The sequence below is a fragment of the Sardina pilchardus genome, chromosome 16 (genome assembly GCF_963854185.1).
Source record: "Sardina pilchardus chromosome 16, fSarPil1.1, whole genome shotgun sequence".
NCBI classification, from domain to species: domain Eukaryota; kingdom Metazoa; phylum Chordata; class Actinopteri; order Clupeiformes; family Clupeidae; genus Sardina; species Sardina pilchardus.
In genome coordinates this window covers 16,337,231-16,355,542 of record NC_085009.1, presented here as the reverse complement: position 1 = coordinate 16,355,542, position 18,312 = coordinate 16,337,231, and the positions used below count along the sequence as shown (strand labels likewise).

The following is an 18,312-nucleotide window of genomic DNA, read 5'->3' as shown; positions in this document are numbered from 1 at the left end:
TTACTTCATGTGGGGCTAAACTCTGCAAGAATGCAAGAAACAACAAACAGACACAAAATAGCCTCTATCTATCCCTCTATCCATCCATCCCTCCCTCCCTCCCTCCATCCATCCACCCCTCCATCCCTCCCTCCCTCTATCCCTACCTCCATCCCTCCCTCCCTCCCTCCCTCCCTCCATGGGTCGTACAGTACCTCTGCCTGTCCCAGGATGAGCTCGGCCCAGGTCTTCCACTGCGGGCACTTGTCGCGCTCGGCGAAGGTGGTCTCGTTGGAGCCCCAGCAGCACTGCTCGTGGTTGAACCACATGGCCGTCAGGCACACGCCCTCCTTGATGTCGTTCATCCAGTCGGCCGCGATGTCGATCACGCCGGCCAGCGCTCCTACGGGGAAGAGAACACGGTGGCCACGGTAACTACGGTGACCAAGAGGCGGAAGGAGAACAGATGGCAGTGTTCTCTGATTCTCCTGCGTGGCAGGCGGTCTTTCTTTTTCCCTCTCTCTGAACTTGTCTGCTCTGATGTACAGCAGCACCATCTTCAACTGATTTGCGAGACAAAATGGTTCTGGAAGGCCTCATCACACAGAGACAAAATGTAATGTGGAAAAATATTTTCTAAACCTCAGTGGAGTTAGACGCAAGAACGCCATGCTTCACTATATTTCAATCATTCTCATCTTTTGGAAGATGTAAGACGTAACAGGCCTTTCTACCATCTGTTGGTGTCTCGCACTTTCATCCTCTCGCTCCATTGCACACACACACACACACACACACACACACACACACACACACACACACACACACACACACATATACATATACACAGTTGGTTACATCACAGGTAGCTTAGCCTGGCTCTGTCTTGACAGACTGAGTGCCTAAGTGCCAATTAAGAGAAGCACAGGAATCGATAACGGAGAGTCAAATAAAAAGGTCATGTAGCCAATTCAGCCATTACTCCATTATGGTTTTGGCCCACCACTGCTTTTGGCCAACAACACCGATGATGACCTCTGGGGATGTGCTATGGCAGCTGTTGCCCTGGCAACAATGAGTTCCCTTTTTTCCTGGGCAATTCAATTTAGTCCAATAGCTTGCTTAGCTCGTTAGACAACAAATTGTTGAAGATTTGATTCATTATGGAGCTGAGCTGCCGCGCTGACGTGTTTCCCAGCACAGAGGGCGGCCTAATGTGGGACAGAGTGACTGGAACGGAGACGGATCTCACATAGTCAAATCTCCTTTCTGTAGCAGCTGCGCTCGTCTGGGTCCCGGGAGGGAACAGAGAAGGCAGTGGAATGTGCATATACCGAAAATGTATCTGTGTGTGTGTGTGTGTGTGTGTGTGTGTGTGTGTGTGTGTGTGCATGAGTGAGAGAAACAGAAAATGTTTGACTGCCTGTATATGTCTAGTTCACTCCACATAAGATGCTGTTCTTCACAATGTGTGTGTGTGTGTGTGTGTGTGTGTGTGTGTGTGTGTGTGTGTGTGTGGTGTGTAGCAGTCCTACCTGATGCCAGGCCAGTGAGGGTCACCACCAGCCATCCTGACCAGGCGTCGTACAGGCTCTTGGTGAACTCCCATGCTGACTCCTTCTTTTTACTGTTTATCTGCACAGACACACAAGGAAGGAGGAAAGATCAAACCTACAGTATGTCCAGTGTGTGTGTGTGTGTGTCTGTGTGTGTTTGTTTGTGTGTGTGTGTGTGTGTGTGTGTGTGTGATTGTGATATGAAATAGCTCTTCCCGGTTTAATTTTGTGGAATTATGTTATGTTGGCCTGAACACTCTCAATTCATTAGTGGGTTGTCTGCTCTAGACAACCATCTAAAGATGAAACACCCGCTGCCAACAGCTAGCATTAGCAGTAAAGCTAGCACCAGCATTGTACCGGTACATGACAACTAGTAATCGACTAGTTACAACACAACGAGTCGATTCATCTCTTAACTGTAAATAGAGTAAACAGAGTTATGATTACGCTCAGAGAGGTCGACAGATACACACACACTCATGTATGCCTCTGCCAACACACACACACACACACACACACACACACACGTGCTGGCCCGTTCCTAATTCTAACTGACAAGCACTAAGCTGTTAAAAGCAGGAAGTCACCCCCTGCTCTTGTTCTCTGATGTGTTTCATGCTACACTCCGAGAGGAAGGGAGGAGTAGCCTGTTACAGAGGAGATATTCAAATGATACACAAATGATACACGGTGCCTCTAGGAATGCATGAGTGGCCAACAGATATGGCCGAGATATGATGGACCCGAGCCAAGACGGTTTCAGCCTGCTGTCAGCTGGATGCTGCCTCTACCTGTGCTTTATTACCTCAACACAGTTCAGAGAGAGAGAGAGGGAAGGGAGGGAGAAAGAGAGAGAGAGAAAGTAGTGAGAGTTGAAATTAAAACAGAGATGGAGAGTAAAGGAGAGAGAGAAATGGAAAGAACAGGACAGGAGAATGAGATGAAGAAATGGAGAGGGAGGGGAGAGAGCAGGGAAAGGAGAAAGAAAGAGAGTGAGAAAAAGACTGCACAGTAAGCAAAACGGTGAGACCTAATTCAGGCGTGCGCGCACACACACACACCTCAAGGGGAACACAAATCTGCTCGTCATAGAGTTTCGTTGTATCAAGGTAACCATTGAAACTTGAACTTTAACTTATAAACACACACACACACACACTACAGTTAATAATATCAATGCAGACAAAGAGCACTCTTTAGGCACACACACACACACACACACACACACACACACACACACACACACACACACACACACACACACACACACACACACACACACACACACACACACACACACACACACACACACACACACACACACACACACACACACACACACACACACACACACACACACACACACACACACAAACACACACACACACACACACACGTCTAATTGTGGACCAGACGCTGACTGAAAGACTTCCTCTTACATCGTCTCATCACATGATGCTGATCAAGCATCAAGGGATAACCACACAAAACAAGGCCACATTATTCGCACTGTCAATGTGTGTCTGTGTGTGTGTGTGTGTGTCTGTGTGTCTGTGTGTGCACACGCATCTGTGAGTACTGGGATGACCTTGTTATTTTGAGAATTCTAGGGCTTTTCCAATTCATTAGGGGATGAAAGTCTCTGGAAATTACTCATGACTTTTTAACAAGCTCAAACTCGATTAAGGACGGGTGGGTGTCTGGTGAAGACTAGCGTCTCTACAGTATTTCTACTCTACAGGCCTGTAGTGGGGGCCCATGGCTGCTGGAGTGATGGACACAGACACACAACAGGCTTCCAGGCTTGACAGACACAGGCCAAAGTGGGAGAGCAATCTCAGTACAGGCATACGTATGTGAGAGAGAAAGAAAGATAAAGAGATAGGGAGAGGGAGAGAGAGAGAGTGTGTAAGAGAGAGAAAAGAGAGTGTGTAAGAAAGAGAAAAGAGAGAGAGAGTGTAAGGGAGAGAAAAGAAAGAGAGAGAAAGAGAAAGAGAGAGAGAGAGACAGTGAGAGAGAAAGAGAGAAAAGAGAGAGAGATTGATAGACAGATAGGTACATAGATAGATAGATATACAGATAGATAGATAGATAGATTGAGATTGAAAGAGAGAGGATAGTGAGGGAGTAAGCGATGTGTGAGAGAGAAGCATCCAGTGAGTGAGACAGTATTGATGTGCATATAGATATTCAGATGAAGGATAACTATCGTTTTATAAATAACATAAATAACTTGCAATAACAAGACAAGATATTGGCCACATTTCATCTGTGCTTCTTGCCAGACATGTTGAAAAATAGCATTCTTGGCATTGTACTCCTACAGGTTAAGCTGCAAGCGTGTCTAACTATGACAGACGGCTCATAATGTCTCATGTTTCACCATTCAGGAGTCCTGAACCTTTGTGTTCTGTCAGCACAACAAAGACTTGACAAGCTTGAGTGATCTTATCTCGGATTAGAGGATGACAAACAGCACACACAGAACACACTGAGGAGAAAGTGTATGAATGTCTGTGGGCAAAAGTATGCATTACTCCTCGAAGGCTGCCTAAAGTTGACAGTTCTAGTCTCTCCAGAGAAGCACTTTTCCTGAACACTTAGGGGGTATTCACACCTGCCTTGTTTAGTTCGATTAAAACGAACTCAAGTTCGTTTCTTGCTTGGTTCGGACCTTTTTGACTGGTGTGAATACAATCACTCGAACTCTAGTGCGGACCAAACAAGCGGACCGAGACCCAGCTGAGGAGGTGGTCTCGGAGCGGTTCCTATCGAACCCTGGTGCGGTTCGTTTATGGTGTGAAAGCAGACCGACCTCGATCCGACCCAGTTACAGAAATCTACCTTTTTTGGATTTGACGAGCTCCCGTAGTTTTTGCGCAATATGGGAAATGTAGGATAGCTCCGTGACGCACAACAGCTGTAAGCAGCAGTGGGCTAACGCTTTTTTGCCAACAATAATTTGATTTTGCATCTCCTACCCGTTCCGTCTTCCGTAGGCCTGCTGTTAGCATGTTGGACACACATGAGAGCTCTTCTCAGCTGTTTTGTTTCACGTCTTCGTCGTTGCAAAATTACCAGCATGATATTGTTAAACTTGCATCAAACGGTCTTGACACTCAAGCACTTCTGCAAAGCTGTAACTGAATAAACTATATTGCTAGGATAATAACGAGTACAGTACGCAAACATAGTATTTACGTGGGCCAACTTTGACTTTGGCTTCCTATTCTTCACCCCACCTACACGTTTACCAGCCAATGGGTGAACGACCTTAGCACATGTGCTTTTGTTTATAAATTCTGGTCCGGTTGCAATTAATCACGGTGTGAAAGCGAACCGCACTAAAAAAGAAAAAAAGGAAAAGAAATTGGTCCGGACCAAATAAGTGAACTAACGGACCTTCCTGGTGTGAATAGGATGAATATTGTAAAGGCAAGATTGTGCAGCTTGAAGCTGCAGTGGGTCTGGTATTTGGTTAGTAGCTATGATCACATACGTCACTGCTGTCTATTTCAAGTTTAATATAAGTTTGAGTTATTCATATAGTTTGAGTTCATTGTTAGTTTTCCAAATTAATTTCAACTTCAGATATTTACTTACTTCTTGATGATGCAAACAGAAATGAAAAACTACTGACACTCTTGGTTCTGACAGAGGGACAAACAAAAGGCAACTGCTCTTGATTCCGTTAGCAGTTGGGTCCAGAACCGGGAGTGGTCAATCCCTGGGGGGCCCAGCTCTCCAGCGGTTTAAAGAGGAACCGCTGTAATCAAGGATGCAGCCGAGAATGCAACGGAGAATGTTGCACGATGCACCATGGCAGCAAGCTAATTAGCACATAACATTAATTACCTTCCTCTACCAACTGCAGAACGGAAGAAAAACATCCATCTTTTGGCTCCAGCTGTGAACCAACTTTTCAAGGTCGCGGAATTAATTTATTTTGGATTGAAATGGTCCGAATGGATACATTTTTGGTGCACAAACCACATTACACAACCCGTTTCCTGTTACTGCTGTTCCTGACGGGAAAAGGAGTTTAGTGGGCCAAAGGAAGGGTCTCCTCAGGATTCTGCAGGTGTTTGGGTCTTTAACTGGATGTAAACAGACTAACAGAAGGAGGTTCTTCTGAGGGTGTTTGCGTACTTGTGCAAGACGTGTGTGTGTGTGTGTGTGTGTGTGTGTGTGTTTTAAACACAAACCTAGCAGACTGACAAATTAAAGACTTAAAGCAAAGGAAAAAAGTGTGTTTTGAGCTACTTTGCAGTGTCACTTGTGGCTCGGGAGTGTGTATGTGTTTGTGCGTGTGTGCGCCAGTGTGTGCGTGTGTATGCGTTTGTGTACACCTTTACACATGTGTGCGCTCGCGCGCGTGTTTTCAGCTACCTTGCGGTGCCGCTCGCGGTCCTTGCACTTCTCGCGCACCCAGTCGATGGTGTGGAAGTCGTCGTAGGTGCCCACGCCCGGGATGGGCTCCTCCAGCAGGTCCAGCAGGTGGGTGGAGCTGCTCACCACCCCGCCACCGTTAGACATGGCGTAGTTAGAACCTACCGCAGAGGAGGAGGAGGAGGAGGAAGAGGTGGAGTGGACAGGAAGGAAATACAGATGTGGGAGAGAGGGAGGATGAGAAGGAGAGAGGGAATAAAGTTGAGAGAAAGGAGATAAGAGAGGAGGAGAAAAGAAAAATCAATTAGTTTCCCCAATTAGTTTTAAAATGTTCCAGGGAAAGTTATCCCTAGACTGCGTATCCCTCCTCCAACAGAAAATAAATGGTCCATACAATGTAACAGCTAGAGGTAGACTGATTAATCAGGCTTATTTTTTTTTTTAAATTAAAATAATTGTCATTGGTTGATATCTGGGAATATTAAGACGAATTAACAGGCAGATGCATCTGCAGGCAGCCCAGTGTTGTTGCTGCTGTGGATCATGTATGTTGCATACCGTCCCTTCTGTCAACTGAATTACCAGCAGACTCCAACCAGAACTTTTAGAAGAGTACAACATTGCCCCTGGGAGAAAATGGAAAAGCTTACACTCTTATCGTCTCATCATACTTTAAAATGCATATACCAAACCAAAACGCCAAATATCAGCCAAAAAAAGGGGCATAGGCTATACCGGCCTACCCTGGAAATCCAGAGCTCTCGCAAGAGCACAGTTTGTCTGGCAATCAGTAATGATGCTCATTACTCATGTCCTTGGGGCCGACCAGCACCAATCACATTGGTGTATCTGATATAGGAGGCGGGCCATCCCAAGTTACAGGTGATGACAGCCCTGCAATGTCGAAGTCTGGAATCAGTCAATAAGCATTGGTCGTAGTGTGATCCAATTTGACATTTTCAAATGCACGCTTGGTGCCACATCTTGCGTTAGGTCACTTTTATTACCTCATAGACCACCAGACCCTAAATCTTTTGTTTTTTTTCTCCCCAAAGTTCCAGGTGTGCTCCAGGTGTGTTAGAGAATGAGTTTTGTTCAACTCAAATCAACCTAGTGCCCGAAACATTGAATTTGACCTGGAGATTGTCTGGTGCCCTGAAGGGTAGCTTAACCTTGCTGACCTCTCCAGACCAAACAGCAGTTTCAGGAGAAAGCACACGGAAGCTAGCAACCATGCTATGCTAACAGGCACGCCAGTTAAGCAGCTTAACTTGCCTTTGCCCCATGACATTGTGGGTAATGCAGTTACTAGAGCCAGAATGGAGCCCGCCAGAGCTCAGTGGCATGAATTATGGAGCCCACCAGAGCTCTAGTGAAACAGATCACACAAATTAATGTTTGTGAATAAAATATAAATAAAGCCAAAATGTTATGAGAAACTGTGCCATGGCTGATGTTGGATAAAAGGTTCCTCCTGTAGATTTTGCCGACTGAAAAACCTCTAAACCTAGAAGGCTGTTGCTGTGTATTGGGACTTTTATCTGCTATTCATTCCAGATCCTCTGATGATGGCAAAAGCAGGTTTATAGGGTTCCCTTTAATTAGCAGCCAAAAGCACTGGGAAGACACCATACTCCTGAGGGGCATTCAAATTAGTAAACATCTAGGCATATGTTTGCAAACAGGTTTCTGTTTGCCTTGGGTTTTTGACGAACGTTTGCAAACACTCTCAAACAGGTACGTGAGGAGGTAGTTCTCCGATGAGCTTGATGAAGGTAGCAATACAAATACAACATGAACACCAAATCGTTCAAATGTTACTTCAGAGAAAACATGCTCAGCACAAGCATTCACCAATTCACCGAATTTGAACGCACCTCTGGCCTATCCTTGAACACACACTTGAGTGTGTTGTATGTGTGTCTTAAGGACCATTCAAACAGGGAATTTACAATCTCTCATAACTAATACAGCCATTCTGTTGTCAGGCATGCCCTCTCATTCTCACACACACACACACACACACACACACACACACACACACACACACAAACACACACACACACACACACACACTTGAAGGGCTTGGCACGTGAAAGATCCAAGTGTACATTGACCATTTTACGAGCACACAGCACACATGATCAAAACGTCCAGCCTGGAAATGACCAGGCCGAGTGATAAGCTCACTGATCAAGGTCTTTCAGTCTCTCTGTTTTCGTTGGAACTGGAGTGCAAACATTCATACAAAGGAGGTCAAAGTCATGGCTCCCCAGCTGATATTCAAGGTTTTGTTTGACAATCCAATGATAACCACACCTTAGAAAAAAGAAAAAAAAAACACACACACACACACATTTGATAGCCTAACAAACCATAAAAAAAACGAAACACTACTCCTCCAGCACCTCTAGCACAGTCGTAAGGGTAAGGGTTGTTTCTTTTAATGGCATATTTAGGCCACCATCAAGACCATAGTCACGACAACGCCACAGTCAAAAATCCGGAACAGAATGTTAAGTAGTCCACATGGAATGTAAAGACTCCACAGGAAAAACTGACCACTAAGAACTAGCCGCCAACATGAAACAAACACCGCTGCACATCAGCTCACACAAGAATTAAGACATAAACATACTGTGCAAATCAACTGCAGTCTTCCTGTTCGGTCTCGTCTTTCCTACGCATCTCGAAAAGCCAGACAGGCCTATAGGCTAACAATAAATAAAGAGTCCAGAGGCAGCTGTGCGTCTAGCCAAGGGGGAGTACATTCACGCTGTGGAGAGGCTCTGCATTCAATAGCCTGCTGAGTCAACACCACTCAAGAAAAACAGACACACTATTATCAGGCCTGATATTATGTAGCCTCTCTCTTTCGCTAGTCTCTCACTCTTTTTCTCTCTCTCTCTCTCTCTCTACACCACACACACACACACACACACACACTCATGCGCACACGTACTGCAAGGCCTTAGCCTGAACATAGCCTATGGCATATCTGCCAGACACGTATGTGACACAGAAGGTGACCCGCCATCACAGATTCACATTCAAAAAGACATAAATAGTCACCGTGTACAGCCTAGCCTACAAGCACCACACACCAGACATGCACAATATTGCACGCACATACACAGGCACACTAGCCACATCAGGGAGTCACACACACACACACACACACACACACACACACACACACACACACACACACACACACACACACACACACACACACACACACACACACACACACACACACACACACACACACACACACACACACACACACACACACACACACACACACACACACACACACACACACACACACACACACACACGCACAAACACACACACGGAAGAGTCACAGCAACAGGAGCCTCAGGCCATAACAACACTACTTCTCTTTCTGCTGCCTCACTGCCTCACTCTCTCTCTCTCTCTCTCTTCCCCCCCCCCCCCCCTCCACCCCCTCTGTCTCTGACGGCACAAACAGGGCAAGGAGCCATTTTGATAGGTCCAGCCTGCATCTGCATCACTACACAGAGACCATCTCAGATTTGTTTATGAATTAGTCCCTTCCTCTGATGTGCATTAAGGCTCACTCACTCAAAGCCATAAAAAAAAAAAAGACCACACAAACTTCAATGCAGCAGCCATTTGGGCTCCAACCAATTTCACGCTCGTGATTTTGATTTAGCCGCACTACCACTGCACCATATACTGCCAACATTTCTGTAACTGCAGCATAAGAGGCCAATGCACCTGTGTGTGTGTGTCTGTGTGCGTGTGTGTGTGTGTGTGTGTGTGTGTGTGTGTGAGAGTGTGTGTTCCTCACAACAACCACAAGGCAAGTGAATTGTGGCTTAGATGAGAGAGTTTGGCGAGACACTGTGGATGCTTGATGTGGTTTGTAATGTCTTCTGCAGCTGCAGCGTGGCGCACCATTGGTGAGTGCGTGCGGAAAGTTCCAGCAATGTGCCACCTCACTGCCTGGCGCGCGATCAATCGCATCGTCTGGCGACACTGACCAGAGTGGCCATTTCACACCAGCTCCAGAAAAACCACAGCAATCCATCCAGCCTAAAGCAATGCTTTGCAAGTGGAGTAAACATAACAAAGATACAGGCACATAGCATATAGAAGACTCTTAGTTTACTGCGATTTCTCAACTAATAAGCCGTGGCTTATACTGTACATAGATTTTGCTATTTTTTTTTCTGCTAAGAGGTTAATACACGGGGGCAGTTAATATGGTACTAATACGGTTTTGTTTCTTTTAACTTGCATAAAACAAAGTCCGGCTATCCACAGGAAATGACTGTAGTTTTACTTTAGTAAATAGGTGGAGCAAGGCTACAAGCTAATGCTAGTATTAAAGGCAAGGCTAAGTACTAACAGCCTTATGCTATGGTCATGTGGTTCATAACAGCGGTATAACACTGGCAGGCAGACTGCTTAATTTTGCATTCAGCCATATAGGTCAGCACTAAATGCTAACGCTAGCACTCTTGTCTGGGGAACACCATGCTGACCATAAGGGTGTGTATGTGCATGGGTGGGGGGGGGGGGGGGTAGGCAGCGGAAAACAGAGGAGAGGAGGAGGCTAGGAGGGAGGGAGAGAGAGAAAGAGAAGGGAAGAGAAGCAAGGAAGTAGAGAGGGCCTGAGGCCAGGTAAAGGATGAGAGGAGGAAGAGTTCAGGCGAGGCGAGTGTATTTAAAACAGCACATTTCACCGAGGCAATCTAATGTGCTTGCATAAATAATTGCAAAAGGAAGGTCGATTGGAGAGATAAATGATGGAGGACCTCAAAGGAAGGAGGGCGGAGGAAAAATGAGTGTCCAACAGAGCGAGGAAGAGAGAGCATGATGTGAGGGAAGAGGAGAGGCAGGTGATTTAGAGACGGCAGCATGACTCGAGTGGAGCAGAGTGACCAGTGATTCAGAGAGAGAGGGAGAGAGAGAAAGAGAGAGAGAGGGGGAGAGAGAGAGAGAGGGAGAGAGAAAGAGTGAGAGAGAGACATGACGCGAGTAGAGAGGAGTGACAGGTGATTTAGAATCTCAGCTGCTGGTGACTCAGAACAAAACACAGTGGACCGGATGCTGATTAGACTCGTGCTGACTACAACTGTGTGTGTGTGTGTGTGTGTGTGTGTGTGTGTGTGTGTGTGTGTGTGTGTGTGTGTGTGTGCATATGTGCGTGTGTGTGTCTGTCTGTCTGTGTGTGAGCTCATGCCAGAGTACTGCATACATGTACGTGTGCATGTGTGCACTCATCAGATAGAGACAAGTAAGAAATAGTAGTAGGACTATAACCTTGTGGGCTATTGCCGTGTGACAAAAGGACTGAGAGCAACCGAGACAGACATGGGGGCTGAATGGAGACTACTGCAGCACAGCGGCTTCCCTGATTCAGGTGCTAATACATCACCTCTCCGACACACACACACACACACACACACACTGTTACGCCGTACATACTTGCAAATACCTGTTAAGTGCGTGTGTGTGTGTGTAAGTGTGTGTGTGTGTGTGTGTGTGGTGAGCTTAGTTTACGTAAGCCCTGGGCGTTACTGTGGCCTGGTGGCCCCAAAGCTGCTAAACTCAAGAACACAGGCTGTCCCCTCCTGCTGCCACTTACATAAAAACTGTTCTACCACCAGAGAGCACAGCGCACCTGAGCAGACATCCACTCTGATGGATGAATGGGAAGACAGGAAGACAGACACACACATACACAGACATACAGACACACACACACACACACACACACACAGCATGTTAAGCTGTGCTGGTGTTTTGGTTTGACCTGATTGAGAACTTGAGGCTGGACGAGGACACACACACACACACACATGGGAAACCTGATGTTCACTGCAATTGTAACAAGTGTGTCATTTTTATGCTCATTGACCATAGCAGATAGACGAATCAGTTCTGAATGATGATGTTATGCAAAACAGATAGAGAAGATCTACTGAGGAGGGCAGTTGTGAAGTGAGAGAAAGAAAGAAAGAAAGAAAGAGAGAGGGAGATGGAGAGAGAGAGAGAGAGAGAGAGAGAGAGAGAGAGAGAGAGAGAGAGATAGAGAGAGACAGAGAGAGAACACACACCACTCTAGGGAAGGCAGCCAATTTGTTCAGTTCAATAACAGCAGAAACAAATGCATTTGCCGAATCCACCACGGTGTGTTAGGCTAAAAAAAAAGTCACAATAAGTGTTTTTGTCTCCTCAACTCAGGAACACAGAATAGCATTGTATTCTTCCTGGAAAAGGTGTTACAGAATCACACACAGTCATGTGATCCGCAGGTTGCTATAGGACACGGTTTAGCACAGTCATGTTAGCACTGTAAATAGGCAGCTTCAGGGAAATGGTCTACAACACACCCAGACCGATGCTAATGCTAATGTGTTTACAAATGTCATGTGTTTGTATCTCTGTGTATGTGGTAGAAGCTGGTGCATGTTCACCAATGGCCAGAGATTGATTAACCCAGGGAACTCGGACTGACTAGAATGAGTGGCAACACAAGGTTATATTCAGTTATATTGAACAAACTGAAACTGGGATGCTGGACAGTTACAGCGTATCTGGGAAAATAACAGGTCTGTCATATCTTACCCACAGATAAGGTTCTGGAGAGTCAAGCAGCGATCTTACCTCAGGGGTGGTAACCAACTGTCAGGAAGCGTTATAGTGCTGGGACTGACCTTTCCCATTCATTGAGGACAAAGCTGAGCACTGACAGCACTACGCACATTTCAGTTTCTGAATTAGTGGCTCTATGATGCAATCATACAAGCGCACGCGCACACACACACACACACACACACACACACACACACACACACACACACACACACACACACACACACACACACACACACACACACACACACACACACACACACACACACACACACACACACACACACACACACACACACACACCAACTCAGGGTTTACGGAGCATGATGAAGGAGCTTGCTGCTGAAGAAGCTAGCTAGTAATGTAGTGTTGGTAAACCCAATCAAAAGCCAAAGCACCTCAACCTGGAGAGTTAGTAGATGGGCCTTGTTGTCTACTGTTAGCATACAAACAATAGGCAAGTACATTTGGATATAGGAGAACATTAACAGAAAGATACAGAGGGAAAAAAGGGGGGAACCAACCAAACATATTTTTATGTTATGTTTAACCAAACACTATTTGTGTAATTGAGGCATATGTCAAACATATTTCCTCACAGCCAGAAATGATCCCGTACAAATTGTAAGCATATTCAGGTTTGCTGCCACTCATCAGCTGTTTTGCAGATCCTGGGAAAAGCTGCTGAAAAAAAAAGTCTTGGAAGTCTTTCCTGTTGAATCTGCACACTATGCACACCTGGCAAAACTATAGGAGCTCAACATAGGAGCAAGCCTATAGGGGCGGGCTCAACATCTGGAACAAGTGATTTCCCTAACCCAACACACACACACACACACACACACACACACACACACACACACACACACACACACACACACACACACACACACACGTCTCCAGAGAGAAACTAGCTTCCCTGAAACAAAAACACAAACGCATCCGCCCACTAGAACACACACACTTTGAGCTTGGATGAAATTGCTCTTCTTTGCCAAAACACACTCTATATCCACAGTGTAGATTCCACTTCGATATGCGCAGAAAGGAGAAGAGGGAGAGAGAGAGCGAACGAACACACACACACACACACACACACACACACACACACACCTCACTAAAATCAAACCAACTCAATGTCTCTCTCACACTGACAAACACACACACACACACACACACACACACACACACACACACACACACACGTCAAATGCAGTCGCGGTAAATCATCTACTAACGGTGTCAACGGAGTAGAAGAATAACTCGCGTCGAGTCACAGTTGGGAGATTACCTGGCTATTCACCCACATAGTGAAAACCACTCTATGCAAACGCAGAAACAACCACTACACCGCTCAGCATACATTTCACATTCAACCACACGGATGAAACGTTATGTAGTCTACGCGGAGCTGAAGCGATAACGTAGCATAGGCTGTAGTAGGACTACTACGACGAGGTCCATTCATCCATAGAAACGCACGCAGTGAGGGTGGAGAGGAGGGAGAAGCTAGCGGATAATAGAAATGGGGGGTCTGGGTGAGGGCTGGAATGTGTGCCATACCTTTTATCGGCATCTCTTGCAAGGGAATGGTATCCCCTCCCCCGTCGTAGGGGAGATAGGGGTCCTCCGATAGCTCCTCCATGGCGAGCGTGTTGTCCTACTGCGCTGTGCTCGAGCTAGCTAGCGCGCTACACTACCCTAGGCTACGAAGGCTAGGCTAACGTCAGCGCAGATTCAGACCCAGGAGATCTGACGAGGGCGGCTGCCATATTTATCATTATCCGAGTAAAAGCCCTCGCAGACAATCTGCGTGTGTGTGACTGCGAATGTAAACGAATACGTAAATGTGTGTGAGTAGTGCGATGTGTCTGTGTGAATGTGAGTGCGCGCGCCTCACTCGCTCGATCGCGCTGTTGCACTTGCTCTAAATCTCTCTCGCTCTCCTGCAGCAGCTGACTGCTCTGGGGGTTGATGATGTCATCGCAGGAAAGACGATCAGGAGACAGGGAGCGCGCTGGAGAGAGGAGGAAAGGAGTGAGGGAGGGAGGGAAGGAAGGAAGGAGGGAGGGCAGCTCGGTTGCCACTAGAGACAGCCGAGCCCAGGGCTGGAAGATCTCACTTGCGGAGGGGCAGGGGGTAGATTCTACAGCTAAAGCAGGAGGATGGGGTATATGCATGGCATGGGAGCAAGCAGGCCATGTATGGAACAGTCCATTCAAAGCCTCTCAAAAGGGAGAGTAGAGAGGCTGAGAGGCAGATTGTGTGGCAGTGGCATGGTCCAGCAGTCACGAGCCGGATAAGCAGTGCAGACCAATGACTGTATGCTACAGTCACTGGCGCAGACACAAACACACACAAATATACACAATTTATCAAGAGCGCAACCATGAGTCCACAAACCCATGATGAATATAATCTTAGTAAAAACACATGAATAGCCTACTACTCCCATGCAACGCCACAGTTATTATGGAGCCTGCAGTCTGATGCCTGTGTGGTTTTCACATCACAACGACTGACAGCAGTAACAACACCGAACATGCCACTCAACCCTGCTTATGAAATAGTGGGAGAGAGCAGTGTGGACAACATACACCACACAACCTTGGGGTACGACTGGCGACTATTCATTTAATCACTTCAGAGGCTGTGTCCACTGAGCCAGAAGGAACAGTGTGTGTGCATGCCAGTGTGTGTGTGTCTGGGAGGGAGGGAGCAAGTGAGTTAGTAGTAGAAGTATTTTGTTTGTGTAGCTGAGAATACGGTGTATGTGTGGTGGTGGTGATAACTGTATGATCTGCTCTGTGACTATGACCTCTGACTGACTGCAACAGTCATGCACCTGTCAGTGTGAGAGCACACACACACACACACACACACACACACACACACACACACACACACTCTAACAAGTGAGGCAGGGGTTTCCAAAAATAACACAGACTACTGAATCATAAAGTAATTCATGCTGAAACATGTTTCCATGGCTTTACACACACTTGTCTCTGTCTCATCACAGGTTTAAACTGCTAAAACCACAGAATGATTTCCCTACCGCAATTAGTATATATGCAGCATAAAAAAATACCTCCAACTCTTTGTCTGCAGCCAGTGCACTCCACAAACAAAATAACAGCACACTACGTGTTTTGTATAGACTTCTCAAGGCAATCTTAAGTAGATTTGGGCACTGATTCAAGAATGATTAAGGGGCCTGGCTACTGCATACCAATAGATTAGGCAGGAGGCAGGAGGCAGGAGGCAGGAGTAGTTTCCATATAAAAAGCCTCTTAATAATACACGTTGGGTGTTGCTTGACATAGGTAGCCAATATGTTCAAATATTTACCTTTTTTTATGTGTTCCTTGCTGGCTCTGCTGCTCACAAATGCTTTCTAATATCATACACATAGCTGATATGCATACAGACGAAAATTCTGTTACTGTTACCCTTACTACTATTTCCTCATGTACAAAGCCAACTGCAGAGACTGGACTGCTTTCTGCTGCATTGGTATCTAGCAGTCTTCTTTAGGCTACTACACAGTGCCAGTTCTGGGATTGTTTACATTGTACAACCACATCTGGAAGAGGGGGGGCTATTCCCTATACACTTCTCAACCACTCATCACTCACACAGTAAATTATCAAGCATCAACATTATTAACATTTAATTGAATCATTTCTTAATCTAATCTGGCGTCCAGGACAGTCGAGAGCACCTCAGTCCTGTGTGCTTGAACATTGTGAAAACTGACAGTGTTAGCCCTCAAGCTAACTGATCAAAGTGTTTCCTGAGGGAAATTTATGAAACTTCTGCTGCCACTTTGTCAAATTCACAAAAATGAAGCATTAGGTCAGGCAGGCCACAAAGTCACAGCTAGCAACTTGGCTAACTGCTCAGCTCACTGCCCAGCTGATTGATTCATACTGTTGGAGATCATTTAGGGCATCTTATGTAAGCTTCCATAGCCTGCCTACTCTTGCCACCCTCTCTGCAAGTTTTTTTGCAACACATCCCCACCCCATCTCCTCCTCATACATCTGACTTATCAGTATCTAGTTGTTGTCAACCAAAAAATGAATCATGCAGAGATATATACGATCATTTAAATAAACACAGAGCCAAGTGTATAACCATCCATACATCCAATACAGCACACACTGTCAAGCTTTATCTGATTCTCAACTTGATACCTTTCGGTCACTTGTAAGACAGTTCCGGACCTGTTGATGACATCACCCATCGACTCCTCCTTTCCTCGTGGGGCCCGGTCTCCCTCACCAGCTCTGATCAGCACTCACTGAATCAAAATCCTCCTCAGTTCCAACTCCACAAACTCCATCTCCTCTCCCACAACGCTTCGCACTTCGTCCCTTAGACCCAAGGTCTGAAACCATACACCTCTTCAAGGTACTGCTAATAGGTCCCAGTCACAGCTCGCTCAAGTTCACATATGCTCGTAGGGGGATTCGTAAAAATAGCTCCTCCGGTAATTCCAGCTGTCAGACGTATCCACAGGAAAAAGCAAGGTGTGAGAGCACTGTGTGTGTCTTTGTTCAAGTCACTTCCTTGAGTGCTTGCCCTGGCTCTTTGCTCTGTGGCACCAAAAAAAATGGCACCAAACCAGTTTTCTGGAATCTTCGATATTTACTCCTCCCTTGCGTCACAATGACTTGACAGAGTCATCAAATACACCTTAGCTGACCTGGAACACACCTCATATCCTAGTCTCACCCCAAGCCCAGCCAAGGCAATATCCAACCTCCCTTCCTCTGACCATCCATTCCTCAGTGTCCAAACATCTGACGCCAGCTGACCAGTTCCCACCAAAAGCACTTTACGGTCTTCTTCCACACACCCTGGAAACACTCAACAACAACAAAGAACTGGATCCAGCCTTGCTAGCTCTCCTGCCACGTTTAACTGTTGTTTACTGTCCGGACACGGAGCGAGGGAGAAAGAGAGAGAGAGAGAGAGAGAGAAAGGGAGAGAGAGAGCAAGAGAGTGTCTGGTTGTGACACCGAGGCACCTTGTTGTGGGTCACCCGACGCCACGCCGATACGTCGGCCCTGCACGGCTCGAATGAGAGCCTCTGATTGGACACAGATTACTGAATGGCAGCGAAACCCGATATGGTATCTCTCTGGGGTTGGTCCGTCCGCCCGTCCCAGTGTCCGGGGCTCTGTTGGCAGCGTCTCAGAGAGTGAATAGCCGATGCGCACACACACACACACACACACACACACACACACACACATACACACACACAAAGGAGTTTGTCTCAGAGCAACAGAACACTGCCTTCGCGTCATGAATTATGAAGTCAGTAATGACTTTACACACAAAAACACACACACACACACACTCACACTCAAACACTCAAACACACACACACTCTTAATACACGTCTCTTTCTCAAACACATTTATCTCTCACAAAGAAACAGAGAAACGCAGGGAGGACGTCAGAGAGAAAAGTTGATCTATCAGCCAAATTATTTCCTTATGGTATAGCTTATCTCTTACCACGATAACCAACCTATTCCTGTCTCATTACATGATCTTTGGTCACAATAAGTAAAAACAACATTGTGGTGGACTATATGTGTGATGAGGTCTGCTGATACCAATGGTGTATTTCCTTGCTGATAAAATAAGACCTGTTTTCTTCAGGCCAGGATTACTGATTAATGAGCAGCTACAGAAGGTTTTCCTTTTTTCTGTAGTCG

The 18,312-nt window shown here is 46.2% G+C and overlaps 1 protein-coding gene across 7 annotated transcripts in view; it reads right to left on the bottom strand.

Annotated features, from left to right (window-relative positions):
* Positions 1 to 18,312, bottom strand: part of clcn3 (chloride channel 3) — a 42,810-nt gene that overhangs the window by 15,481 nt on the left and 9,017 nt on the right. For 4 of the 7 annotated variants that reach the window (XM_062517116.1, XM_062517118.1, XM_062517120.1 and 1 more), the window contains 3 exons: positions 5,928 to 6,088; positions 1,515 to 1,614; positions 195 to 382 (listed from right to left, as the gene is read on the bottom strand). In XM_062517116.1, the coding sequence (XP_062373100.1) occupies positions 195 to 382; positions 1,515 to 1,614; positions 5,928 to 6,088 (449 nt within the window). Of the gene's footprint in view, positions 1 to 194; positions 383 to 1,514; positions 1,615 to 5,927; positions 6,089 to 14,141; positions 14,503 to 16,777; positions 17,450 to 18,312 lie in introns of those variants that run through there. The other 3 variants (XM_062517117.1, XM_062517122.1, XM_062517121.1) reach the window with 2 other exon arrangements.